The sequence below is a fragment of the Ranitomeya imitator genome, chromosome 1, assembly GCF_032444005.1.
Source record: "Ranitomeya imitator isolate aRanImi1 chromosome 1, aRanImi1.pri, whole genome shotgun sequence".
NCBI lineage: Eukaryota > Metazoa > Chordata > Amphibia > Anura > Dendrobatidae > Ranitomeya > Ranitomeya imitator.
The window spans coordinates 47,667,135-47,688,493 of record NC_091282.1 but is presented as its reverse complement, the minus strand read 5'-3'; the positions used below and the strand labels follow the sequence as shown (position 1 = coordinate 47,688,493).

Here is a 21,359-nt window from a genome sequence, read left to right as displayed (position 1 = left end):
ATAAATAGTAGGAAAGGATAGTAGTGTACTAGTGTCAGCCATAGATGTCAAAATTTAAAATTTTTAAAAATTACACAACCAAAATTTTGGAAAAAAATTAAGCCGAAAATGTACCGTAACTTAAAAAAAAACACAGACAGAAGTATATCCACAAAGACTAGCTGTGTAGCCCTCCCCCAATTCAGGACACCTGTTACTTACCGTGTCATTTCCGGACGCTGATCCAGAATTCCCAGCAATATTTTGCCCCTGGTCGCTATTTTGCTCTTCACTCCCACGAGTGACCAGTATCCTAAAATGTGGCTGCCTAGCATTCTGCTCTGGTCTAATTTTAAACGAGCACCCCTGTCCCAGCAAGGGTCTTTCTCTGGAATCATTCTGACAATTGTCGGTAAAGTCCTGACTACAAGACCTGCCTTCTGTATTCACCCCGTTCTCCACGGGGTTGATGGTCTCCAGACGTGGTTGCAGTGGGTAGGAGGTACTCCTTTCCAGTCGGATGCGAGGATAGCGAACCAGTCGGTCTCCTTTCGTACCAGTAAACCCAAAATTATACTCTCCCCCAGGGCTACAGTTGGAAGTCTGAGACTGCTGAAGTTGGAAAACAAAACATCGCTTCCCAGGACTTCCCGAAGAGTCCGGAAGATGCTGCAGTGACCAACGTCTTGGTTCGGGGTTAGATGACTCATTTTGGACAACATGGCTTGGCGATACCAGCCTCACCTGTCGAATGTCGGGGCTGTGAGTCTGACTGTTAACTCTAACTCCACCAATGTTTTTGCTCCACGTAGGTACATTGACCTCTTCTTCTCCATCGTTAACGTAGCCAATATGCCCATTTTGGTCCCCAAGCCGACGGCCGGCAAATCTTGGTGGGAAGGAGATTGCCCCATTGACATGTAGCTTCCCAGGCTCGTATACATGTGGAGGAGAGTTGCTAGGGGTATCCTGCGGGGTACTTATGGTGGAGGAATTTTTTCTTACAGCAGATATGTAATGCTCGTTGAAGTCCTCGAATCCGCAGGAAAGCACCTCTTCCGAGTACTCTGTAGTCTCGCACTCGTCGGCACCGTCGCTTTGCCCTTTCCTCTGGAGAGAGATCTGCATAGAAGAACTTCTCGTTGGGCGCACATCAATGTTCTGCAGCAGCTGTGGAATAAACATAGACGTGCTTCTTTTCAGAGCCCCTTCTTCTTGGAAATCTCTATCTTCGTAGTGTCTCGTGAAGACGTGAGTCCCGTTCCTCCTCGGCAGGGTATGGAATGCCATGAAAAGGTCTTCTTCTTTCTCCTGGTCTAGGACGTCAGACTCGGGATCTGTGTTGCTTCTGCCGGAGCCGAAATGAAACCGTAGCCGGTGGGCCATGGTTTAATGACGGGCAGGAAAAAGTAAAAAAAAAAAAAAAAAAAAGAGAACGACGTTGCAGTCTCTGCCAGCAGTGAAAACCCCAAAACGTAAACTCCAAGAAAAAAGCGTCCCATCTGCCAAACTGTTAGCAGAGCAGTACCGATAGCGACAGATAGCAGAAATAGCCTAAGTGACAAGCAGCATTCCAGGCATGATTGGATAAGAGGAATCAGGGCTTCTACATACTGTCACATAGGGTAGGGTGACGGGAGTCATGTGACGCCGTCCGACCACCCTCCTCACCAGTGGAAGCAAACTTTCTTTTTTTCATTTAGGATTTTTTTTTTTTTTTTCCTCTTGTGTGTCCAACACCGAGAGCCCGAAACGGCATCTTCCCAGCTGCTACTTTTCCATCAGAAAGCAAGAAGCAGTGGGAGAACGTTCACATTCGTGGCTGATGTAAATCTAAACCGCATCGTATTCATTGGACACTTCTTTCTTGGCAAGAAAAAAAATGGAAAGTTTAAAAAAATAAAAAAAAAAAAAAAAAATTGAGAGAGAATCCAGGCGCGTTTCACAGCTACAGTAAACTTTGTGAATTACCTTCTGCAGCTACTCCCGGGCTGCAACGGAGAGCAACTAGACATGAAAAATAGACGAGCAAAGGGGGATGGAAGGACAGGGGGCGTCCGGCGGGTTTCCCAGTGAGAACACAACATGATACAGTCCCGAGATGGGGTTTTTTTTTTCCTCTTTATTTCCATTGTTCTGTTTCAATAAGTTATTAAAACTAAAATGTTAAAAAGTAAAAAGGGTCTGGTCACATTTTTAAAGGGGGTTGACCAAGATTGGAAAAAAAAATGGCTGTTGGATACTATAAACAGCGCCACAGTTGTCCACAGGTGGAATGTGATATTGCAGCTCAGCTACACTTTTTTTTTTAATAGGGATGTGCTGCAAAACCGTTTTTTTTTTTTTTTTCTAAATACGGCAGCCATACGTTCTAAAATCATGTCCGATCGCTATATATTAAATTCTCCACTAAGTACAGACCCTGTGGAAGCCATTTCTCTGTCCCTGGTGAAACCATCTTGATCTTCTGATCTGTCCACAGCTGTGATAAAGCTGTGACACATGATAAAAGAAAAATTTAGGAAAACTAATTCCGCAATATTTTTCAGATGGTTTCCTAAGGGTAGGTCATCAATGTCTGATCGGTGGGGGAGCGGCACCCTGCTCTCCGCTCTATCACTGGACTAGTGGCCGCGGCCAGGTACTGCACATCAACTCCACTATTGTTTCTATTGGGTTCCGATGTGCAGTACCCGGCCGCGGCCACCCTATAGTCAATAGCGGTGCTGTCCAGCTCCGTAACTGAGCAGTTGTGGCAGCCGCCGCCGACATCGGGAGCAGGTGATTGGCGGGGGTGCTGGCTATTGCACCCCCACTGATCAGACATTCATGACCTATCTAAAGGATGATTAGGAGTCCAGTAGGTGGTCCTCATCCATGATTAACAAATGTTTCAGCAAAGTCATACAGAGAAGGGTGTCAATCGCCATGTAGGACCGCCTACTGGACTCTTCAGCATTGGAAGATCTGAACTACCAACAAATACAATACAAAATACAATACGAAATTACACTAAATCTTATCCTACAAATCTTTATATCATTCTGCTCAACATCTCCACCTCTAACATGCGGTCACACATCGGACGCCATGCTCAGCGTGACAGACTCCATTTAAGAGTGTGTAAAGTAAGCTGCGGAGACACCATCACGTGTTTCTCAACGCAAGCAATGAATAGCCAGGCCTTTCCCCGGGAAGGAACAACCACGGGAAGGGCAGCATCCAATAAAGGAAAACATCCAATAAAGGAAAACTACCTATGCCAAGCATGGTATCCATCCACAGACAGCTGTTGCAGGGTTTTTGCCCCTCATCAGTGTGGAGTAGGAAACTGGCTATTAGGAGCAGTGCCTAGTAAAAGGCTGTGAAGGTACAGATGAATGACCTCGGGGAGACCCGATGGATGTTTTGGTCTCCCCGAGGTCATTCATCTGTACCTTCACATCCATTTAAGAGTGATCTCAGATCACAATTCTGCTTATGTAGGTCGTGATTGCACCCTTATCCGCAAGTCACTGCAAGGGAATTCCTGTGGAAGCATCAATTAGTCGTTACCCAGCTTTAGAGAAAACGGACAACGAAACAATGCAGAAAATCCCTTTAAAGGGAAGGTGCCACCAGTTTTCTTGTATTTAGTTTTTTTGTGAAATTAAACTTAAAATAGTAATTAAAATGTATTAATGCAATGTTTGCAGTGTTTGCAAACATTTCTATATGAAAAATATTATATATTTTTCTACAAATATACATATTTACCACTAGGGGGAGCATTTTCCGTTTTAGACCTCAAGCAGCTATAGTAAGATTTACCAGCTTTCCTGTTAGCAGCAAAATTGGGGCAGTAACTGCTGACATCACCACTTCCCTCCCCTTTTGGGTGGTCTAATATCACAGGGCAGAGCCATTTTGTGTGTGACTGCCCTGTGACCTGCTATCACCAGCAGTTACTGCATCAGAGGCACAGCTTGTTTACAGAGGAGCAGAACACAGTGGACTCAGCAGCATTTTTTGTGAAAAACATTCTTGCCATCCCCCTTCCCCCACCTTAATCCCTGTCCTGTCATCTGCCCTGCTCTCTCTCTCCAGGTGTCACCTCCCTCTCTGCAGCTTACCGGAGATCACAGGGACTGTGTGTGAGGGGGAGGCAGAGACACAGCAGGAGAAGCACACAGGGCAGCGTGTGAGGAGCAGAGGATGTGTGCCTGCCTGGAGTACAGAGGAGCAGTCAGTGCTTCTTCTGTCCTGCGATAGAGAGTAAGTGGAGCTCAGCAGATAGCACAGGGCTATAATAAAATGGCAGCTAGTCACACCTACAGCAGTGAGTTGTGCAGCCCACAGAGGCGTGCCCAGCTCACTGCTAATGCTGCTGCAATGTTACAGATAGGGTCAGCGCCGGTCTGTTATCTCCTATGTCCATGGGGTGCCGTAAAATGACATTGATAGTGCCCTGCTACTGCTGCAAAACCAAGATGTCAGCCCCCAGTGCATTCTTTAAACTCATGTAACACATGAAATCTGTTTCACATGCATTTCAAACTTGCTTATGGCATCATGTTATGCTACATTACAGTGATTTATTAATGACCTACAAACGCGGTACCTTCCCTTTAAAGATTGAAAAAAAAAAAACTTTAACAGTCATGTGACTATTTATGGCCACATTCCAACTAGACGTGTCTGGCCGCGCATGTCTAGTCGGCATGTGACCACATTGTCTATACTGTAGAATAGTGTCTGCTAAGAGCAGGACTAGCCATGTACAGGATTACTGAATGGAGGTAGGTGTTCTCATTCACCGACAGCAAGAAGAGATCTTGAAAATTGTGAAGGAATGAAACAAAGTAAAAGAGAAAGTCGCCAAACTTTTCCTACAGACGGGTTAACATCGGCTTTTAGAGTCTGCAGTGGGTTCGGAGCTGACCCCTTTATTAGATCCAAGTTTCAGACAGTCGTGGCAGAAATGTCCGCTAGTTTTAGTTTACATGACAAGTGCCAAGGTTCAGTACAATCCTGCATTGTTCTATCCGGATCTGGGAGCCAACAGCACAGACAGTCCGGGTATCGGGCGCATACGAACTGGCAGGACAGGATCACAGGTGCTATACAGACGACCTTCAAAAAAAAAATCCGGTTCCTTAAAATAAAATTTTTTGCAAATTGCAGCATTAAAATCAAATTAAAAAAAAGGTCTTTATTTGCATTTTTTGTTGCTTTGTGCACCCTTCCCCCGCCCTCCCGTCTACAGATGTGAAGCTGTAATACAATATGTGAAGGTGCCAGATGGAAATGGATGTGTGCGAGTTTGGTTCTCATGCGACGACGTTTGATATTTGCAGTTGCGTTCAATGGAAACCCGACTTAATTAGAAGATGGACAATTCCTAGAAAATGCGGAGAGAAAGGCGGCACTGATATATTAGGAAAGGTTTCCAAATATTGACTCGTGCAAGCATAAAACCCTCTTAGGGGCTAATACACCACCCTTACGTGAGAAGTATCAATAAAGGGGCTGCCAACTGCTGAAACCATCACCAATTCTGGTAATCGGACCCCTAACGATCACCTATGCTGAACAAGTCAAACACCGGTTTGGTCGGCGCTTCATCCAAATGGTCATTCGGCATTTTGAAGTTAGGAGACCACCATAGTTTTCATGGTATAGGACAAAAACATGCACCTTGGAATCCCAAAACCACAGAGGCACCAGCTAATACCTGCACCATTGCCGGGGTCCGCGCCGCTCAGAATTCCCATATATGGGGACAAACGTCTACATATAGATCATCTCTCCGAGCCTCACCGCCACATCTACCCTTCCATAAACACTAACCAGATGACAGCTGCCCGAGATAACCTCCGACCTGGAAGTATTCCGGAGATAAATCGCGGAGCATAAGAGGTGGGGGGGACGATACTAAAGGGGTCGTTTGTATATAAAAGTACATGCAATTGATTCTCAAAACCAAAACCACTAAGGAAAAAGTGATCAACAAAAACAAGCCACACCAGGCCCGAACTGACCAAATAAGACCAAACCATGGAAGGCATGAAATGGAGGTACATGCAATAAATAATTAAAACTGATCATCAAGGAAAAATGAACAACAAAAACAAGGTATACCAGGCCAAAGAGCCAAACCGGGCCAAAATAACAGAAGGTGTAAATTCCTAAAACCAATGATCAGGAAAAGGGTAGGTGCACAAGACCATTTTGCAGACTCCTCAGCAGACTCCTCAGCAGACTCCTCAGCAGACTCCCCAGCAGACTCCCCAGCAGACTCCCCAGCAGACTCCCCAGCAGACTCCCCAGCAGACTCCCCAGCAGACTCCCCAGCAGACTCCCCAGCAGACTCCCCAGCAGACTCCCCAGCAGACTCCCCAGCAGACTCCTCAGCAGACTCCTCAGCAGACTCCCTTTCACAAACCCATACACTTGCATTTGGCGACTTTGATCTGACTACTTATGTGCTTATCCGATATTGTTTGTGTGCAAGAGCCCAAAAAGTGATCAACAAAAATAAACCACACCAGGCCCAAGAGAGCCAAACCAGGCCTAAAAATGGAACACATGAAATAGTGGAACATGCAATAAAATCAACTTGGAAAAAGCAGTCAAACAAAAAAAAAAATATCCACTAAAATTGTGATCAACCCCCAAATAAAGAAAACGGCAATTAAATGTGTGTGATAAAACGGAGACACATGCAACATAATCAAAAAGCAGAAATTATGCACCACCCCTCAAGCCCTGCAGTAAAGAAAATACACATCATGTAAATTTGGAGTTCAAAATGCAACGGACACAAAATAAAAATTATTGCCAAAATCTATTCAAGACAAATGGGCAAAACCGGAAAAGTTATACGAGATGTAGAGTAGAGACACAAGATCGGCGATTATTATTAACACGTATTAATTTACGATACAGATAGTATGATGCGAACCGCCTCGGATGCAAACCTTTCAGTGGGTTTTAAATAAATGACCACATCCCCTTTAACAAATATACATGGAGACTATTCTCAGTTGCATGCAAAGCCCACTTTTGTTTTGCAGGGTTTCTATCGCTGTGGCCTCATGTGAATAACGGGGTCCAAGCACGGAGTTAAGAAGCTGCATCTCTCTATCACAGCAGGAAATCACAGCACTGCCTGAGACAACGGCAAAAGGTTGGAGCTTTCTACCCAGAAAAAAGCCTTTATAGGGCAACAACTCAGGCTAATAGTAATATTTATGAAAGATGATCTTTATCCTAAAGCGGATTTGGGACATTTCCCCATCATGAACATTTTTGTCATATCCACAGGAAACGGAAAGTGGCTGCAGTAGCATAAGAGAGGAGTGGGCTTGTCACCTCTCTATTCACAGTGATTGCATGATTGAATGGGAGACCCCAATTCTGGGGTCACAGAGGTGGGCTCTCCATGTACGATATACCATACAATATCAAATATGGGAATAATGGACCAGTCCTTGAAATGTCGTTACTATTCAAGGCTTCATTGAAATTCTACTGTTTTCCTGTTAGCTCTCAGGACACAAACCCACATCATATTCTGGGAGTTTACTCTCCAACACTGCAATAAATTCCGATAATACAATTTTCTCCATCAGCAAAAGTGTAACCAGTAGAATTGCAGCTCCGGATGTGATTGGAGTATATAAAATACATGAAGCAAGAGAAATGCAGCTATTCTTGACTTTTTCTTAGTACATTCACAGCACATACACATAAATACAACAGGCTCCGTGGCTCAATCACCACAATATTAACTCTGCTCTGAGAGCCATATTGTACAATCCAGGATACAGAGCAGATAAGGAGCAAGCGCCAGAGCAGATGAGCAAGGAGCAAGCGCCAGAGCACTCACCAATCGATTCTCATCAAATACTTCAAATAGTAGCCTGTGATTGGTTGGATGGACCTAAAAAAGGAAAGGGGGAAAAAAAAAGTATCAAGCATTTGTAAGCAACTAATACACAAAAAAAGTAGCAGAGCAATGATTGTTAAAGGGACGTGCACTTTCAATAAATATGAATGTTTTACCAGGTGTAAATGCTGCTGATTTCCTGAATCCGTCTAGGTTTTTCTTTTGTTCCTGTGCCGTTCCGGAGATCTGACCCCCTTTTCTTTATAGAAAACTAATATTTTTAGCCAAGTGGGTGTGATCCTCAACTCTTCTGTGAGTGTTTTGTTGAGAACCATGTATAGTTGGCTAATAAGCAATAGAGGGCTATATCTCAGGGAAGACCACGCCTAATTCAAGAGAACAGCTGTTTTACATCAGGTTGAAAAAAAAAACAAAAAAAAAAAAACACATTTATAGCAAGCGACGCGTCACCTTTAAAGGGAATCTGTCAGCAGATTTTGCCATGTAATATGAGAGCAGCATGATGTAGGGACAGAGACCCTGATTCCAGTGATGTGTCACTTACTGGGCTGTGTTTTTCTCTTTCAATAAAGTCAGTGTTTTTACTGCAGGAGATCACTAAAGGACTAGGTGTCTCGTGCTTCTTGGTCCAACCACACTCCACCCACTTGATAGAAAGCATCCAATCAGTGGTGTGGGCGGGGTTTATGCACCGCTCAGCATTCTGAGCTATGCTAGATCTACAGCAAAGTAAACTGTGATTCTTTAACAACTGCTGCACCCAGTAAACAAAGCGATATATCGCTGGAATCAGGGTCTCTGTTACTAGATCATGCTGCTGTCAGATTACATAGCAAAAACCAGCTGACAGATTCCCTTTAAGAAGCACAGTTGCAGCAACCAATATGCGTCAGTTTCCCAAATGTTCGTATGGGTTATATAACGGAGCAGCACGGAGTTTGCCAAAGACAGCAAAGCAGAGGTTTGTAATTCAGCATTACACAGTTACACGACAAACTCAGCTCTGCTGCATCCGCCTCCGAAATCCCTGGCAGACAACATTGTGCCCAATCAGCATAATTTGGGCCAGCTCGGAATATTCCCATGGGCTCCGGTGGTGGTTTGTGTACACTATGTGGCAGCTATTTGCAGCATATGGATCTTGTGCCGTTCGTTGGGCAGAACGAGTGAATACTTGAGCGAAGGAATGTAAAGTAGCCGACCACAAGTTCTGCTTGATGTGGCACAAAGATGGCGCGGGGATTTTTTAGACCAGAGGGGAAATGTTCTTTTCACACGATGCTGCGCAGATTATTCGCGATATAACCAGTAGTAAAAAAAGAAGACGGAAAAAAAAAAGGGGGGGGAATATTTGGGAGGTTTCACACCGGATTTATGGAGCGCTCGTAGCCAGGAATGGACGGCTGATACTGCAGCTGCCCCTCATTAAAAACTGGAGCAGCTCATGTTATCGCGGAGAGATCGATCCTCCTGGCATAAAAAAAAAAAACTCACAAGTTCCGACACTGAATTAAAAAAAAAAAAAAAAAATGTAAAAAAAATTTCCATCTCCAAAAACGAATTCTGTGTCAAGTGAATGAGGATGAGCTGAAATACCAGCGACAACCTGTGGATAAAGGGGGCGCTGTGCATGTAAGAAAGCAGCCATGTTTTTCTAATACTGTATTATCCACTCAGATTTTTGAAATTTATGCTTTTTTTCATACCCTTTTTCTCAATCTAGCCATACGGGGGCTTGTTTTTTTTCGCTGGACGAGTTGTAATTTTGAATGACACCATTTTATGTATTGAAAAATGGGGGAAATTAAAAAAAAAAAAAAAAAAAAAAAAAGTGGTAAAATAAAGAAAACAAACAAAACAAAATAATTCTGCCATTTGTTTGTATTTTTTTTCACGGTATTCTGTGTACGCTAAAAATGACCAAGCAGCATCTGCAGGTCGGTACGATTACTGTAATACCCAACGTCTGTAGATTCCTTTTTAGAATTTTGAGAGGTTTTTAGCGAATGCTGTTGATGGAGGTTTTTTCTATTTTAGATGCAGAGGTGCAGTTTTGGTCGGATGCACTGTTCGTTTTTTTTTCCCGCTTTTTTGGGGGGAGGTGTAGTGACCAGTGATGAGCGCAAGTGCTCATCCTGGAGTTTGCCTAGGGTGCTCACGTATGCACCGAGGATCGTGGGTGATCGAGTGACATGTTCGAGTCCCCACGGCCGAATGCTTCACGGCTGTTAGACAGCTGCAACAATGCACGGATTGTCTAAAAAACAGGCAATCCCTACATGTGTTGTGGCTATCATACAGCCGTGAGCCATGCAGGTGCAGGGACGTGAACATTTTTATCAGGCACCTGGAACACACGTAGCACTCAAGCATGCTCAGATAACACCTTACCCCAGCACATTCGCTTATCACTAATGTGCTCTCTAATCAGCACGCCACTTAAATACTTGGGATTATTAGTTTGGCTTTATTCATTTTTGTTAATTTATTTCACACACTGTGCCTCCTCAAAGGTTAGGAAGTCATCACAGGATCGTCAGTGCTGAAGTATCGGGAAGGCAGACATAGTAATTAACCATCTCTGCCTTATCTATGGAGAGTCTGACAGTCACCGAAAGTCGTCTTTGTGCTCTACGTGCAGCTGCTGACTCTGCAAAGATGTTCTAAAACTCTTGGGCAATGGGGCGTAGTAACAAATACTAAATTCTAGTTGAAGAGATCCCTGGTTAATACACCATCTTAAAGGCCAGCCTTCGGGTCCGGGGTCCGTGGCCAGCCTCCGGGCTCCGTGGCCAGCCTCCGGGCTCCGTGGCCAGCCTACGGGGTCCGAGGCCAGCCTACGGAGTCCGAAGCCAGCCTACGGGGTCAGAGACCAGCCTACGGGGTCAGAGACCAGCCTACGGGGTCAGAGACTAGCCTAAGGGGTCAGAGACCAGCCTACGGGGTCAGAGACCAGCCTACGGGGTCAGAGACCAGCCTACGGGGTCAGAGACCAGCCTACGGGGTCAGAGACTAGCCTACTCTCACGTCTTAAGCGAATGAGCAGTTGCAAGTAGCTAATCAGCAGATCAGTGAGGGTGCTGGGAGTCAGACGATCTGAAACTGATGGCCAGTCGCAAGAATAGGCTCTCCATATTGGAGCCCCCCAGTTTACAGGGGCCCCACTAGGTTTCTCATTTTGGACTCCCCTTCATATTCGGGTCTGTATACGCAGAGGATTAGTGGTGGCCCTGTAAGTGCAGGCCTGTATCATCAATTACCGGGCCTCAGAGCTGCAGAGAGACTTCTCCTGCATTGTCCTCTGCTCTTATCCAGCACTCAGAGACGGGAGATTACACTTGTCAGCCAAGCCAATTGACGTTCTAAAAACAGAACTAATGGACAAATCCGAATAGAACAACAGCCATGACCTCTTCACACCGTTCTCATCCTGGTCAGGAGCCTAAAAGAAAAAAATATATATATATGAAAAATAAAATTAGACTTACTCTGAAGAAGAATTCCTCATTCCATTTCGGATTCAGCGTCTAAAAATAAGGAAATATGAAAATAAAAATTAAAACATTGACATTGTGTTTGTCGACACAATCAGGACAGGTTCTCGTACATATTTAATGGTGGTGGTGGGATTATTTTACGTTCACAAAGATCAGGTGGCCGCTCAGTAATGGGATCCCACCAGTGACCTCAGAGGGTGGAAGTGTATTGGTGACTAGGGAGATCTAAGAGTAATTTGGGCCTAAAAATAGAGATCTATAGATAGAAGGGAGATCATTTAGGTCCCGGGCAGGAGAGAGAGGACTCTAGAACATATCAATGACAGCATGGAAATCATCATGAGAACAAAACCATGACGCATAAAAACTATATGAAAAGGGGGGAACAAAAAATTATCAAAAAAAAGCAAAAAAATGAAAGCCAAAAACCTAACAAAGACTTGTAAAAATGACATTTCTAGTTCATATTTGAGGCAGCTAGGTGGCACCTAATACATTCCTGAAAGGTAGACCAGAAAACCGTGGAGGTCCAACAGTGGGGATTTTAAGGATGTTCGGCGGTGATGCTAGGTGGGGAATTGAAGTTACGGAATTTGGCATTTTAAATGTTGGTATTATTTGCCCCTCATTAGTAAAGTGCAGAGTACTAGTTGGTAGAAATCGGATGCCAAGCCCTAGACGACTTTCATTGTAGAGACCCAAGTATGATTAAAGACTTACCGTATTTTGAAGACAACGCTCCTTGGGAACAAATACGCCAAGAAACTACCAGCCTAACCAAAAACTCATTTGTAGACAGCACTTGTTCGGAGGTTTTGCCCCTCATTAGCACAAAGTATAGTACTGCTTACCTGGAGGAGATACCTAGATGCAGCTCAGGAGTATCGGTTGTTATTGAAGACCCCAAACTATCTATGGGGACATTCCAGGGCAATGATAGCTGATCGTCCCCAATTACCCCAGAGTCGAGTCTAGGTATCTTGGTCATGCAACCAGTACTTTGCTCTGTACTGATGAGAGGCAAAAGCCCAGAAACCCAGTGCTGACTGACAAGTCTCTGCCTTCCCTGGTTTGAGTTACATGCCATTTTTTCATTTTCAATAAGAGCCCCCTAAATATCGGTAAGTAGGTATGGCCAGTTACAGAGACTGTCCAAAAGAAAATTACCGTAACTCCCTACAGCTCATTTTACAAGGTTTTATATTTGGGGAAGTGTGTAGGTAAAGTCAAACTATGTGCACACATGTTCAGGATTTCTCGCAGAAAATTCCTGAGGAAAAAACTTGACATTTTCTGCAAGAAATCCGCAAGAAAACCGCATGCGTTTTTGCCGCGTTTTTTTCCGGACACTTCCCAATGCATTTTGTAGTGGGAAATCCGCAAAAAAAACCCCGCAAAATTAATGAACATGCTTCGGTTTTTACCGCAATGCGTTTCTTTTCTCGGAGAAAAACGCATCATGTGCACAAAACATGCGGAATTCATTCTAAATGATGGGATGCTTATTGTATGCGTTTTTTTTTAGCGGTTTTATAGCGTTTTTATCGGGAAAAACCGCAAAAAAAAGCGGAAAAAAACGCAACGTGTGCACACAGCCTCAAACTCGAAAAGCAAGCGGCTTGAGAAGAGTAGAGAACGCACCATTTAACATTGGACAAAACCCAAGGAAAAAAAAAAAAAAACTATGATTTTGCTTTTTTTCTTGAGTTTTGTCTGTGAAGTCGCCACAGTGTGAATGCGCTCTTACACATTGCATATACACCACCTAATGCTCCAGCTCATTTGTTTGGTTTCACCATTTATCATCAGTATATAAACAGGGCGAGACAAGGGGGTAAGGCCTCAGTGACATCAGTCTCGATTTATCCATCTATATCGATCTCTCCGGTGCAGCGACTGTGTTTCCACCTATTCTCAACGCATCAATGCAGAAGTTGTGTGATCCTGAAGGTGAAGGATTCAGCAGTCACATTTAAGCGTGCCGGACAGCAGCAATCGGAGCTAGCCCCGGTCACTGCTGTAACAGGCGGATGCCGGCTGAATAGCACAGCTGGCATCCACCATGTACAGCGCGGCCGCAGCTCCTGAGCTCGCTCTACGCACAGGCACCCAAAGAGAATGTTAAATTGGTAATATGGCTCCCACCTATGACGCGCCATTAATAACTCGGGTGTCGCCCATTGTGGCACAGGAGCCTTTCACCGCCCTTGGGCATCAGGGTGCAATTGCTTTCCAAGATTAACTTGGACCTGAAGAAACACAGGCCGGGAATATATCACACAACAAATACGCACAGATCGCTTAATGTGTAACCTGCCCTCTAGCCCGGCTGTATGGCAGACAGCCCATAACGCCGGACGGGCGCATGTGGAGTAAAGAGCGAGCACTCTGTTTACAGAAAATTTTACCAGATCCACAGGAAACCTCTTTCTTGTACTGACCGGATTTTTATTTTATGACGAGAATTTTCAAAACACGAGTTTCTCAAGAGCAGTGCGTTAATGTGACGCAAGATGGGGCAGCGCTCCGCCTGGCATGGCCGCTTACAGCTCTGGGGCAGGGGTTTTACCAGCACGTACTTCTAAAGATCTGCATGAAGCTGCCCTACGGCAACTGCATATGGTGAGCACATACATGGCTATAAGCAAAAAAAATAAAATTACAAGACATACACACATATATTATTGTTGTTATGCTTTTGCTTGTATAGTGCTATCAAGTAATGCAGCGCCTCACATAGATTATCATCGCTATCCCTAATGGAGCTCGCAATCAATTTCCCTATCAGCATGTCGTTGGAATTTATAATTTATTTTTATTTAATTTTTTTTTTACTACAGCCATGTATGTCATAAGCAAAGAGAAAGTGGCAGCACTCACCAATCTTCAAAACGGGTAACTCTTTATTCCAATAAAATCTTCACGGCTCGGGGGTGTACATACAACAGTGTGTATAGGTCCAAACGACGGCCGTTTCGCGCCGCTCTGGCGCTTCTACGGGTTAGTGGATGGACGGACATGACACCCGAAGTATGTGCTCAAAGAACAACTCCTCCCTCCTTCACCCCGCCCATCCACTACACGAAATACTAAAAAACAATTAAAAACAATTTCATTACTTAAACGCTGTACTCAACTTGTATCGACATGATGTTATTTACATTATTACTCATGAGAAATAAAATACTTTCCCATAATATTAGGTGGTATTATAAGAACTAACCAGCAGTATGTCTCCCTGACCCGTAGAAGCGCCAGAGCAGCGCGAAACGGCCGTCGTTTGGACCTATACACACTGTTGTATGTACACCCCCGAGCCGTGACGATTTTATTCGAATAAGAGTTATTCGTTTTGAAGATCTGTGAGTGCTGCCACTTTCTTTTCGCTTATGAGATGAACTTGTATGCTTCTTCGGCTAAGCACCCGGGATCTAGTGGCCATCTTCAGCTGATGGCCGAAGTGTTCAGTGAGCGTCCTGGTGGTGCAGTCAGCTGTTCCCTTCATGAATTCCTATACAGCCATGTATGTGTCCACGAGTGTTTAAATATATATTATACATATATATGATATTCAGATATGTACACACACATATATACATACACATACTACACTGTGTGCAGAATTATTAGGCAACTTAATAAAAACCAAATATAATTCCCATCTCACTTGTTTATTTTCACCAAGTAAACCAATATAACTGCACAAAATTTAGAAATAAACATTTCTGACATGCAAAAACAAAACCCCCAAAAAATTAGTGCCCAATATAGCCACCTTTCTGTATGATGACACTCCGCAGCCTCCATCCATAGATTCTGTCAGTTGCTTGATCTGTTTACGACCAACATTGCGTGCAGCAGCCACCACAGCCTCCAGACACTGCTCCAAGAGGTGGACTGTTCTCCCTCCCTGTAGATCTCACATTTTATGAGGGACCACAGGTTCTCTATGGGGTTCAGATCAGGTGAACAAGGGGGCCATGTCATTATTTTTTCTTCTTTGAGACCTTTACTGGCCAGCCATGCTGTGGAGTAGTTGGAGGCATCTGATGGAGCATTGTCCTGCGTGAAAATCATGTTTTTCTTGAACGATACCAACTTCTTCCTGTACCACTGCTTGAACAAGTTGTCTTCCAGAAACTGGCAGTAGGTCTGGGAGTTGAGCTTCACTCCATCCTCAACCCGAAAAGGTCCCACAAGTTCATCTTTGATGATCCCAGCCCATACCAGTCCCCCACCTCCACCTTGCTGGCGTCTGAGTCGGAGTGGAGCTCTCTGCCCTTTACTGATCCAGCCTCTGGCCCATCCATCTGGCCCATCAAGAGTCACTCATTTCATCAGTCCATAAAACCTTTGAAAAGTCACTCAAGATAAAACATCAAGACTGGGCCAAGAAATATCTTATGTTTCTTGCTCAAAGGTGGTCGTTTTTCAGCCTTCCTTACCTTGGCCATGTTCCTGAGTATCGCACACCTTGTGCTTTTTGTTACTCCAGTAACGTTGCAGCTCTGAAATATGGCAAAACTGGTGGCAAACAGCATCTTGGCAGCTTCACGCTTGATTTTCCTCAATTCATGGGCAGTTATTTAGCCCCACACGCTTCTTGCGACCCTGTTGGCTATTTGCCATGAAACGCTTGATTGTTCGGTGATCACGCTCCAAAAGTTTGGCAATTTCAAGATTACTGCATTACTCTGCAAGACATCTTGCAATTTTGGACTTTCCAGAGCCGTCAAATCTCTCTTCTGACCCATTTTGCCAAAGGAAAGGAAGTTGCCTAATAATTAAGCACACCTTATATAGGGTGTTGATGTCATTAGACAACACCCCTCCTCATTACAGAGATGCACATCACAGGATTTACTTAATTGGTGGTTGGCTCTCAAGATTCAAGATTCAAAGAAGCTTTATTGGCAGGACCAAATACACATCAGTTTTGCCAAAGCAAGTGTATAAAGGCAATAGGGATAGGGACTGTGGGGATGTTGGGTAGGAGCTGTAGGGAAGGTGGATGGGGCAGATCCACTGTGGGGGTTATAGTCCATGGCATAGGGGAGGTGGATGGGGCAGATCCATTGTGGGGGCTATAGTCCATGGCATAGGGGAGGTGGATGGGGCAGATCCATTGTGGGGGCTATAGTCCATGGCATAGGGGAGGTGGATGGGGCAGATCCATTGTGGGGGCTATAGTCCATGGCATAGGGGAGGTGGATGGGGCAGATCCATTGTGGGGGCTATAGTCCATGGCATAGGGGAGGTGGATGGGGCAGATTCATTGTGGGGGTTATAGTCCATGGCATAGGGGAGGTGGATAGGGCAGATCCACTGTGGGGGTTATAGTCCATGGCATAGGGGAGGTGGATGGGGCAGATCCATTGTGGGGGCTATAGTCCATGGCATAGGGGAGGTGGATGGGGCAGATCCATTGTGGGGGTTATAGTCCATGGCATAGGGGAGGTGGATGGGGCAGATCCATTGTGGGGGCTATAGTCCATGGCATAGGGGAGGTGGATGGGGCAGATCCATTGTGGGGGCTATAGTCCATGGCATCATAATTCTTTCTCGCAGTCTATGACATTCGCTCACATACCGCGCTGCTATCTCCACTGCTCTCTCTTCTTCCCCCAGCAGGATATATGTTTTCTCTTCCTCCTTCATGGTGATGAAGTCTGGGAAGAGATGTGAGAGTCTCCTGAAGTGAGTGTCTCCTGAAGTGAGTGTCCCTCACTGCTGAGTATTTGGAGCAGTGTAGCAGGAAGTGGGTTTCGTCCTCTATGGCCTCCTGATCACAGTGTTGGCACAGTCTTTCCTCCCTGGGCGCCTGAACAGCTTCGAGTAGGACAACATGTATAAAAAGTATCATGTGATCAAAATACAACTTGCCTAATAATTCTACACGCAGTGTATATATGCACAGAGGTAGCATCTATGCATTTATGTGTGCATAGATCAAATCTGTTTTTTCATATATGTATGCACAGATGTGTGTACATAATATAAATATATACATGCATGCTCTTATAGATGCACACATGAATGTAATTATATATACGCACAAAATATATATACGTGGCTGGGCAATATACTACGTGGACATGCATATTCTAGACTACCCAATGCGTTAGAATCGGGCCACCATCTAGTGTTTGTGTATGTATATATACATATATATACACAAACACTAGATGGTGGCCCGATTCTAACGCATTGGGTAGTCTAGAATATGCATGTCCACGTAGTATATTGCCCAGCCACGTAGTATATTGCCCAGCCACGTAGTATATTGCCCAGCCACGTAGTATATTGCCCAGCCACGTAGTATATTGCCCAGCCACGTAGTATACTGCCCAGTCACGTAGTATATTGGCCAGCCCACGTAGTATTTTGCCCAGGCACGTAGTATATTGCTCAGCCACATAGTATATTGCACAGCGACGGAGTATACAGCACAGAGCCACGTAGTATAGAGACTTAAAAAAATAAAATAAACATATACTCACCATCCGAAGGCCCGTTGAAGTTCTGCTATACTCACCATCCGCCGCCTTTCACGCTCCTCACGACGTTCCCGGGACCGCTCCATTGCAAGCCTCAGCTTCCGGTCCCAGGGCTGGTGTGAGCAGGACCTATGATGACGTCGCGGTCGCCCAGCCACGTAGTATATTGCCCAGCCACATAGTATATAGCAGAGCCACGTAGTATATTGCCCAGCACAGAGCCACGTAGTATAGAGACTTAAAAAAAAAAAAACATATACTCACCATCCGAAGGCCCGTTGCAGTCCTGCTATACTTACCATCTGCCGCCTTTCTCGCTCCTCTCCACGCTCCCTAGACCGCTCCATTGCAAGCGGCAGCTTGCGGTCCCGTCCCAGGGCTGGTGTGAGCAGGACCTATGATGACGTCGTGGTCACACGACCGTGATGTCACGGCAGGTCCTTGTCCCACACTAGCCCTGGGACGGGAGCGGAAGCTGCCGCTTGCAATGGAGCGGTTCCGGGAGCGTGGAGAGGAGCGAGAAAGACGGCGGAGAGTGAGTATAGCAGGTTTTTTTTTATTTTTTATTATTATTATTATTATTATTTTTAACATGACATTTTTACTATTGATGCCGCATATGCAGCATCAATAGTAAATAGTTGGGGACACAGGGTTAATAGCAGCGGTAATGGAGTGCGTTACACCGCGGGCCGTTACTGCTGCCATTAACCCTGTGTGAGCGGTGAGTGGAGGGGATTACGGAGCGGGCGCCGGGCAGTGAGTGCAGGGGAGTAGGGGAGGGACTAATCGGACTGTGCCCGTCGCTGATTGGTCGCGGCAGCCATGACAGGCAGCTGCCGAGACCAATCAGCGAACGAATAACCGTGACAGAAGGACAGACAGACAGACGGAAGTGACCCTTAGACAATTATGTATCTATATTCATATATATTCTATGTGTGTGTGTGCGTGCGTGCGTGCGTGCGTATGTATGTATGTATGTATGTATGTATGTATGTATGTATGTATGTATGTATGTATGTATGTATGTATGTATATATATATATATATATATATATATATATATATATACACACACACACTAGATGGTGGCCCGATTCTAATGCATCGGATATTCTAGAATATGTATGTAGTTTATTTATGAAGATTTCAGAATAATGCTATGAATACACAGGATTCGGCCGGCCGCGTCCAATTAGCGAAGCGTGGTCCAAATCCCGCAGCAATTCGCGGTCGGACTCAGTCTGTTGCTGATTGCTCGCGGCCGGACACGTAGTATATAACACAGCCCACACAGTATATCACACAGCCCACACAGTATATATCACAGCCCACACAGTATAATCACACAGCCCACACAGTATATCACACAGCCCACACAGTATAATCACACAGCCCACACAGTATAATCACACAGCGCACACAGTATAATCACACAGCCCACACAGTATATCACACAGCCCACACAGTATAGCACACAGCCCACACAGTATATCACACAGCCCACACAGTATATCACACAGCCCACACAGTATATCACACAGCCCACACAGTATATCACACAGCCCACACAGTATATCACACAGCCCACACAGTATATCACACAGCCCACACAGTATATAACACAGCCCACACAGTATATAACACAGTCCACACAGTATATAACACAGCCCACACAGTATATAACACAGCCCACATAGTATATAACAGCCCACATAGTATATAACAGCCCACATAGTATGTAACAGAGACGTAGTATATAACAAAGCCCATGCAGTATGTAACAGCCCACGTAGTATATAGCAAGGTGGGCACCATATCCCTGTAAAAAAAAAAAAGAATTAAAATAGGCAGCATCAATAGTAAAATGTTGGTCACACTTATAGGGTTAATGGCAGCGTTAATGGACTGCGTTACACCACGTTATGCCGCAGTGTAACGCAGTCCGTTTAACGGACTTCTGAAACGCTATGTGGGCGCTGACTGGAAGGGAGTATGGAGGGGCCAATTCGTGACCGGACTGTGCTTGTCACTGATTGGTTGCAGCCAGCCGGCCGCCACCAATCGGCGACGCGGGATTTCCGTTAGGCTAGGTTCACAATTGCGTTAACAGCAGCCCGTTCAACACATGCGTTAATGGGCTGCTGTTAACGCAAGCGCCGATATATCATACCGCTAGCGCAGATAGAGCATCTGCTAGCTCTATCTGCGCTAGCGGTGACGGACCCGGAAAAGCTGCAGCCCGCGTCCAAGAGTCCGTCTCTCAATGACGGCACATCGCTAGCGCATTGTGGGCGTGCGCTAGCGATGCGTCAGACATTGGACTAAATGGCGGCGTTAACGGACTACATTACACTGCGTTATGCCGCAGTGTAATGTAGTCCGTCTAGCGTGCCATATAAACGCAATGTGAACCCAGCCTTACAGACAAACAGACGGAAGTGGACCTTTGCCAAATAAACAAATATTTTATATATATATATATATATATATATATATATATATATATATATATATATATATATATATATATATATATATATATATATATATATATATATATATATATTTTTATTATTTTTTTTTCAATTTCAATTCAATGACGCTTTATTGGCAGGACCAAATAAACAGTTTTGCCAATGCTGGTGTACAGTAGGGAATAGGGACTGTGGGGATAATGGGTGGGGACGATGGATGGGGTACAGGGTGGGGGGTAAGGAAGTCCATGGCATATGATGGCTGTCTTTATCGCAGTCTATGGCACGCGCTCACATACTGCGCTCTCTTCTTCCCCCAGCAGGATATATATTTTCTCTTCCTCCTTCATGGAGGTGAAATCCAGAAGAGATCGGAGAGTCTCCTGAAGCGAGTGTCACACACAGCAGAAATTCCAGCGGTCCGTCTATGATTGGTAATCCAGCGTGTTTCATACTTTATCACATACCATAAAATCCGGGTAGATGAATGGTCACAGAATGTACACACTTAACAGAACATATCACCGAGGTGGATAACCCACTGACGTAAAACCATGGCTATCGCCATAAATTGTGCTGTGCCACATGTATTTATGAATTCAGATTGAACAATACAGAAACTAGACATAAAATCTGGAAGAAACCTGTATCTATGTATCACAAAGGTATCTAAAAGAACTCAGCCATGGGGACATTCAGTAGGTCGACAACTGACATCGCAAATCATTGACGTGTTCCAGGTGGTTGTGATTGGCGCCTCAATAAAACTATCCATCTAGACCAATTCAGGAATTGAACAGACCCTCTAATGTGAACATACGTCTACTAACTTGCCCCCAATAAATGAAATGAGGATGAGAAGAATCCGACAGTCAGAATCTGCGGCCAAATCCTTTTAATCTATGGGAGAAAAGTCACCGCCAGAAGAGGAATGGTAGCGGCTCTGCCCTGGAGAGCACAGGAGCAGACCTCCGAGCCGAGCTCTCCTGTAAATGAGGTCAGACATGAGAAGTGG

At 44.8% G+C, this 21,359-nt stretch overlaps 1 protein-coding gene across 10 annotated transcripts in view; it reads right to left on the bottom strand.

Moving 5' to 3' along the window:
* The window catches only part of NEDD4L (NEDD4 like E3 ubiquitin protein ligase), a 335,097-nt gene that overhangs the window by 136,714 nt on the left and 177,024 nt on the right, over positions 1-21,359 (bottom strand). For 5 of the 10 annotated variants that reach the window (XM_069746056.1, XM_069746084.1, XM_069746057.1 and 2 more), the window contains exons 4-5: positions 11,359-11,397; positions 7,850-7,903 (exon numbers count right to left, since the gene is read on the bottom strand). In XM_069746056.1, the coding sequence (XP_069602157.1) occupies positions 7,850-7,903; positions 11,359-11,397 (93 nt within the window). Of the gene's footprint in view, positions 1-201; positions 1,400-7,849; positions 7,904-11,358; positions 11,398-21,359 lie in introns of those variants that run through there. The other 5 variants (XM_069746046.1, XM_069746048.1, XM_069746050.1 and 2 more) reach the window with 3 other exon arrangements.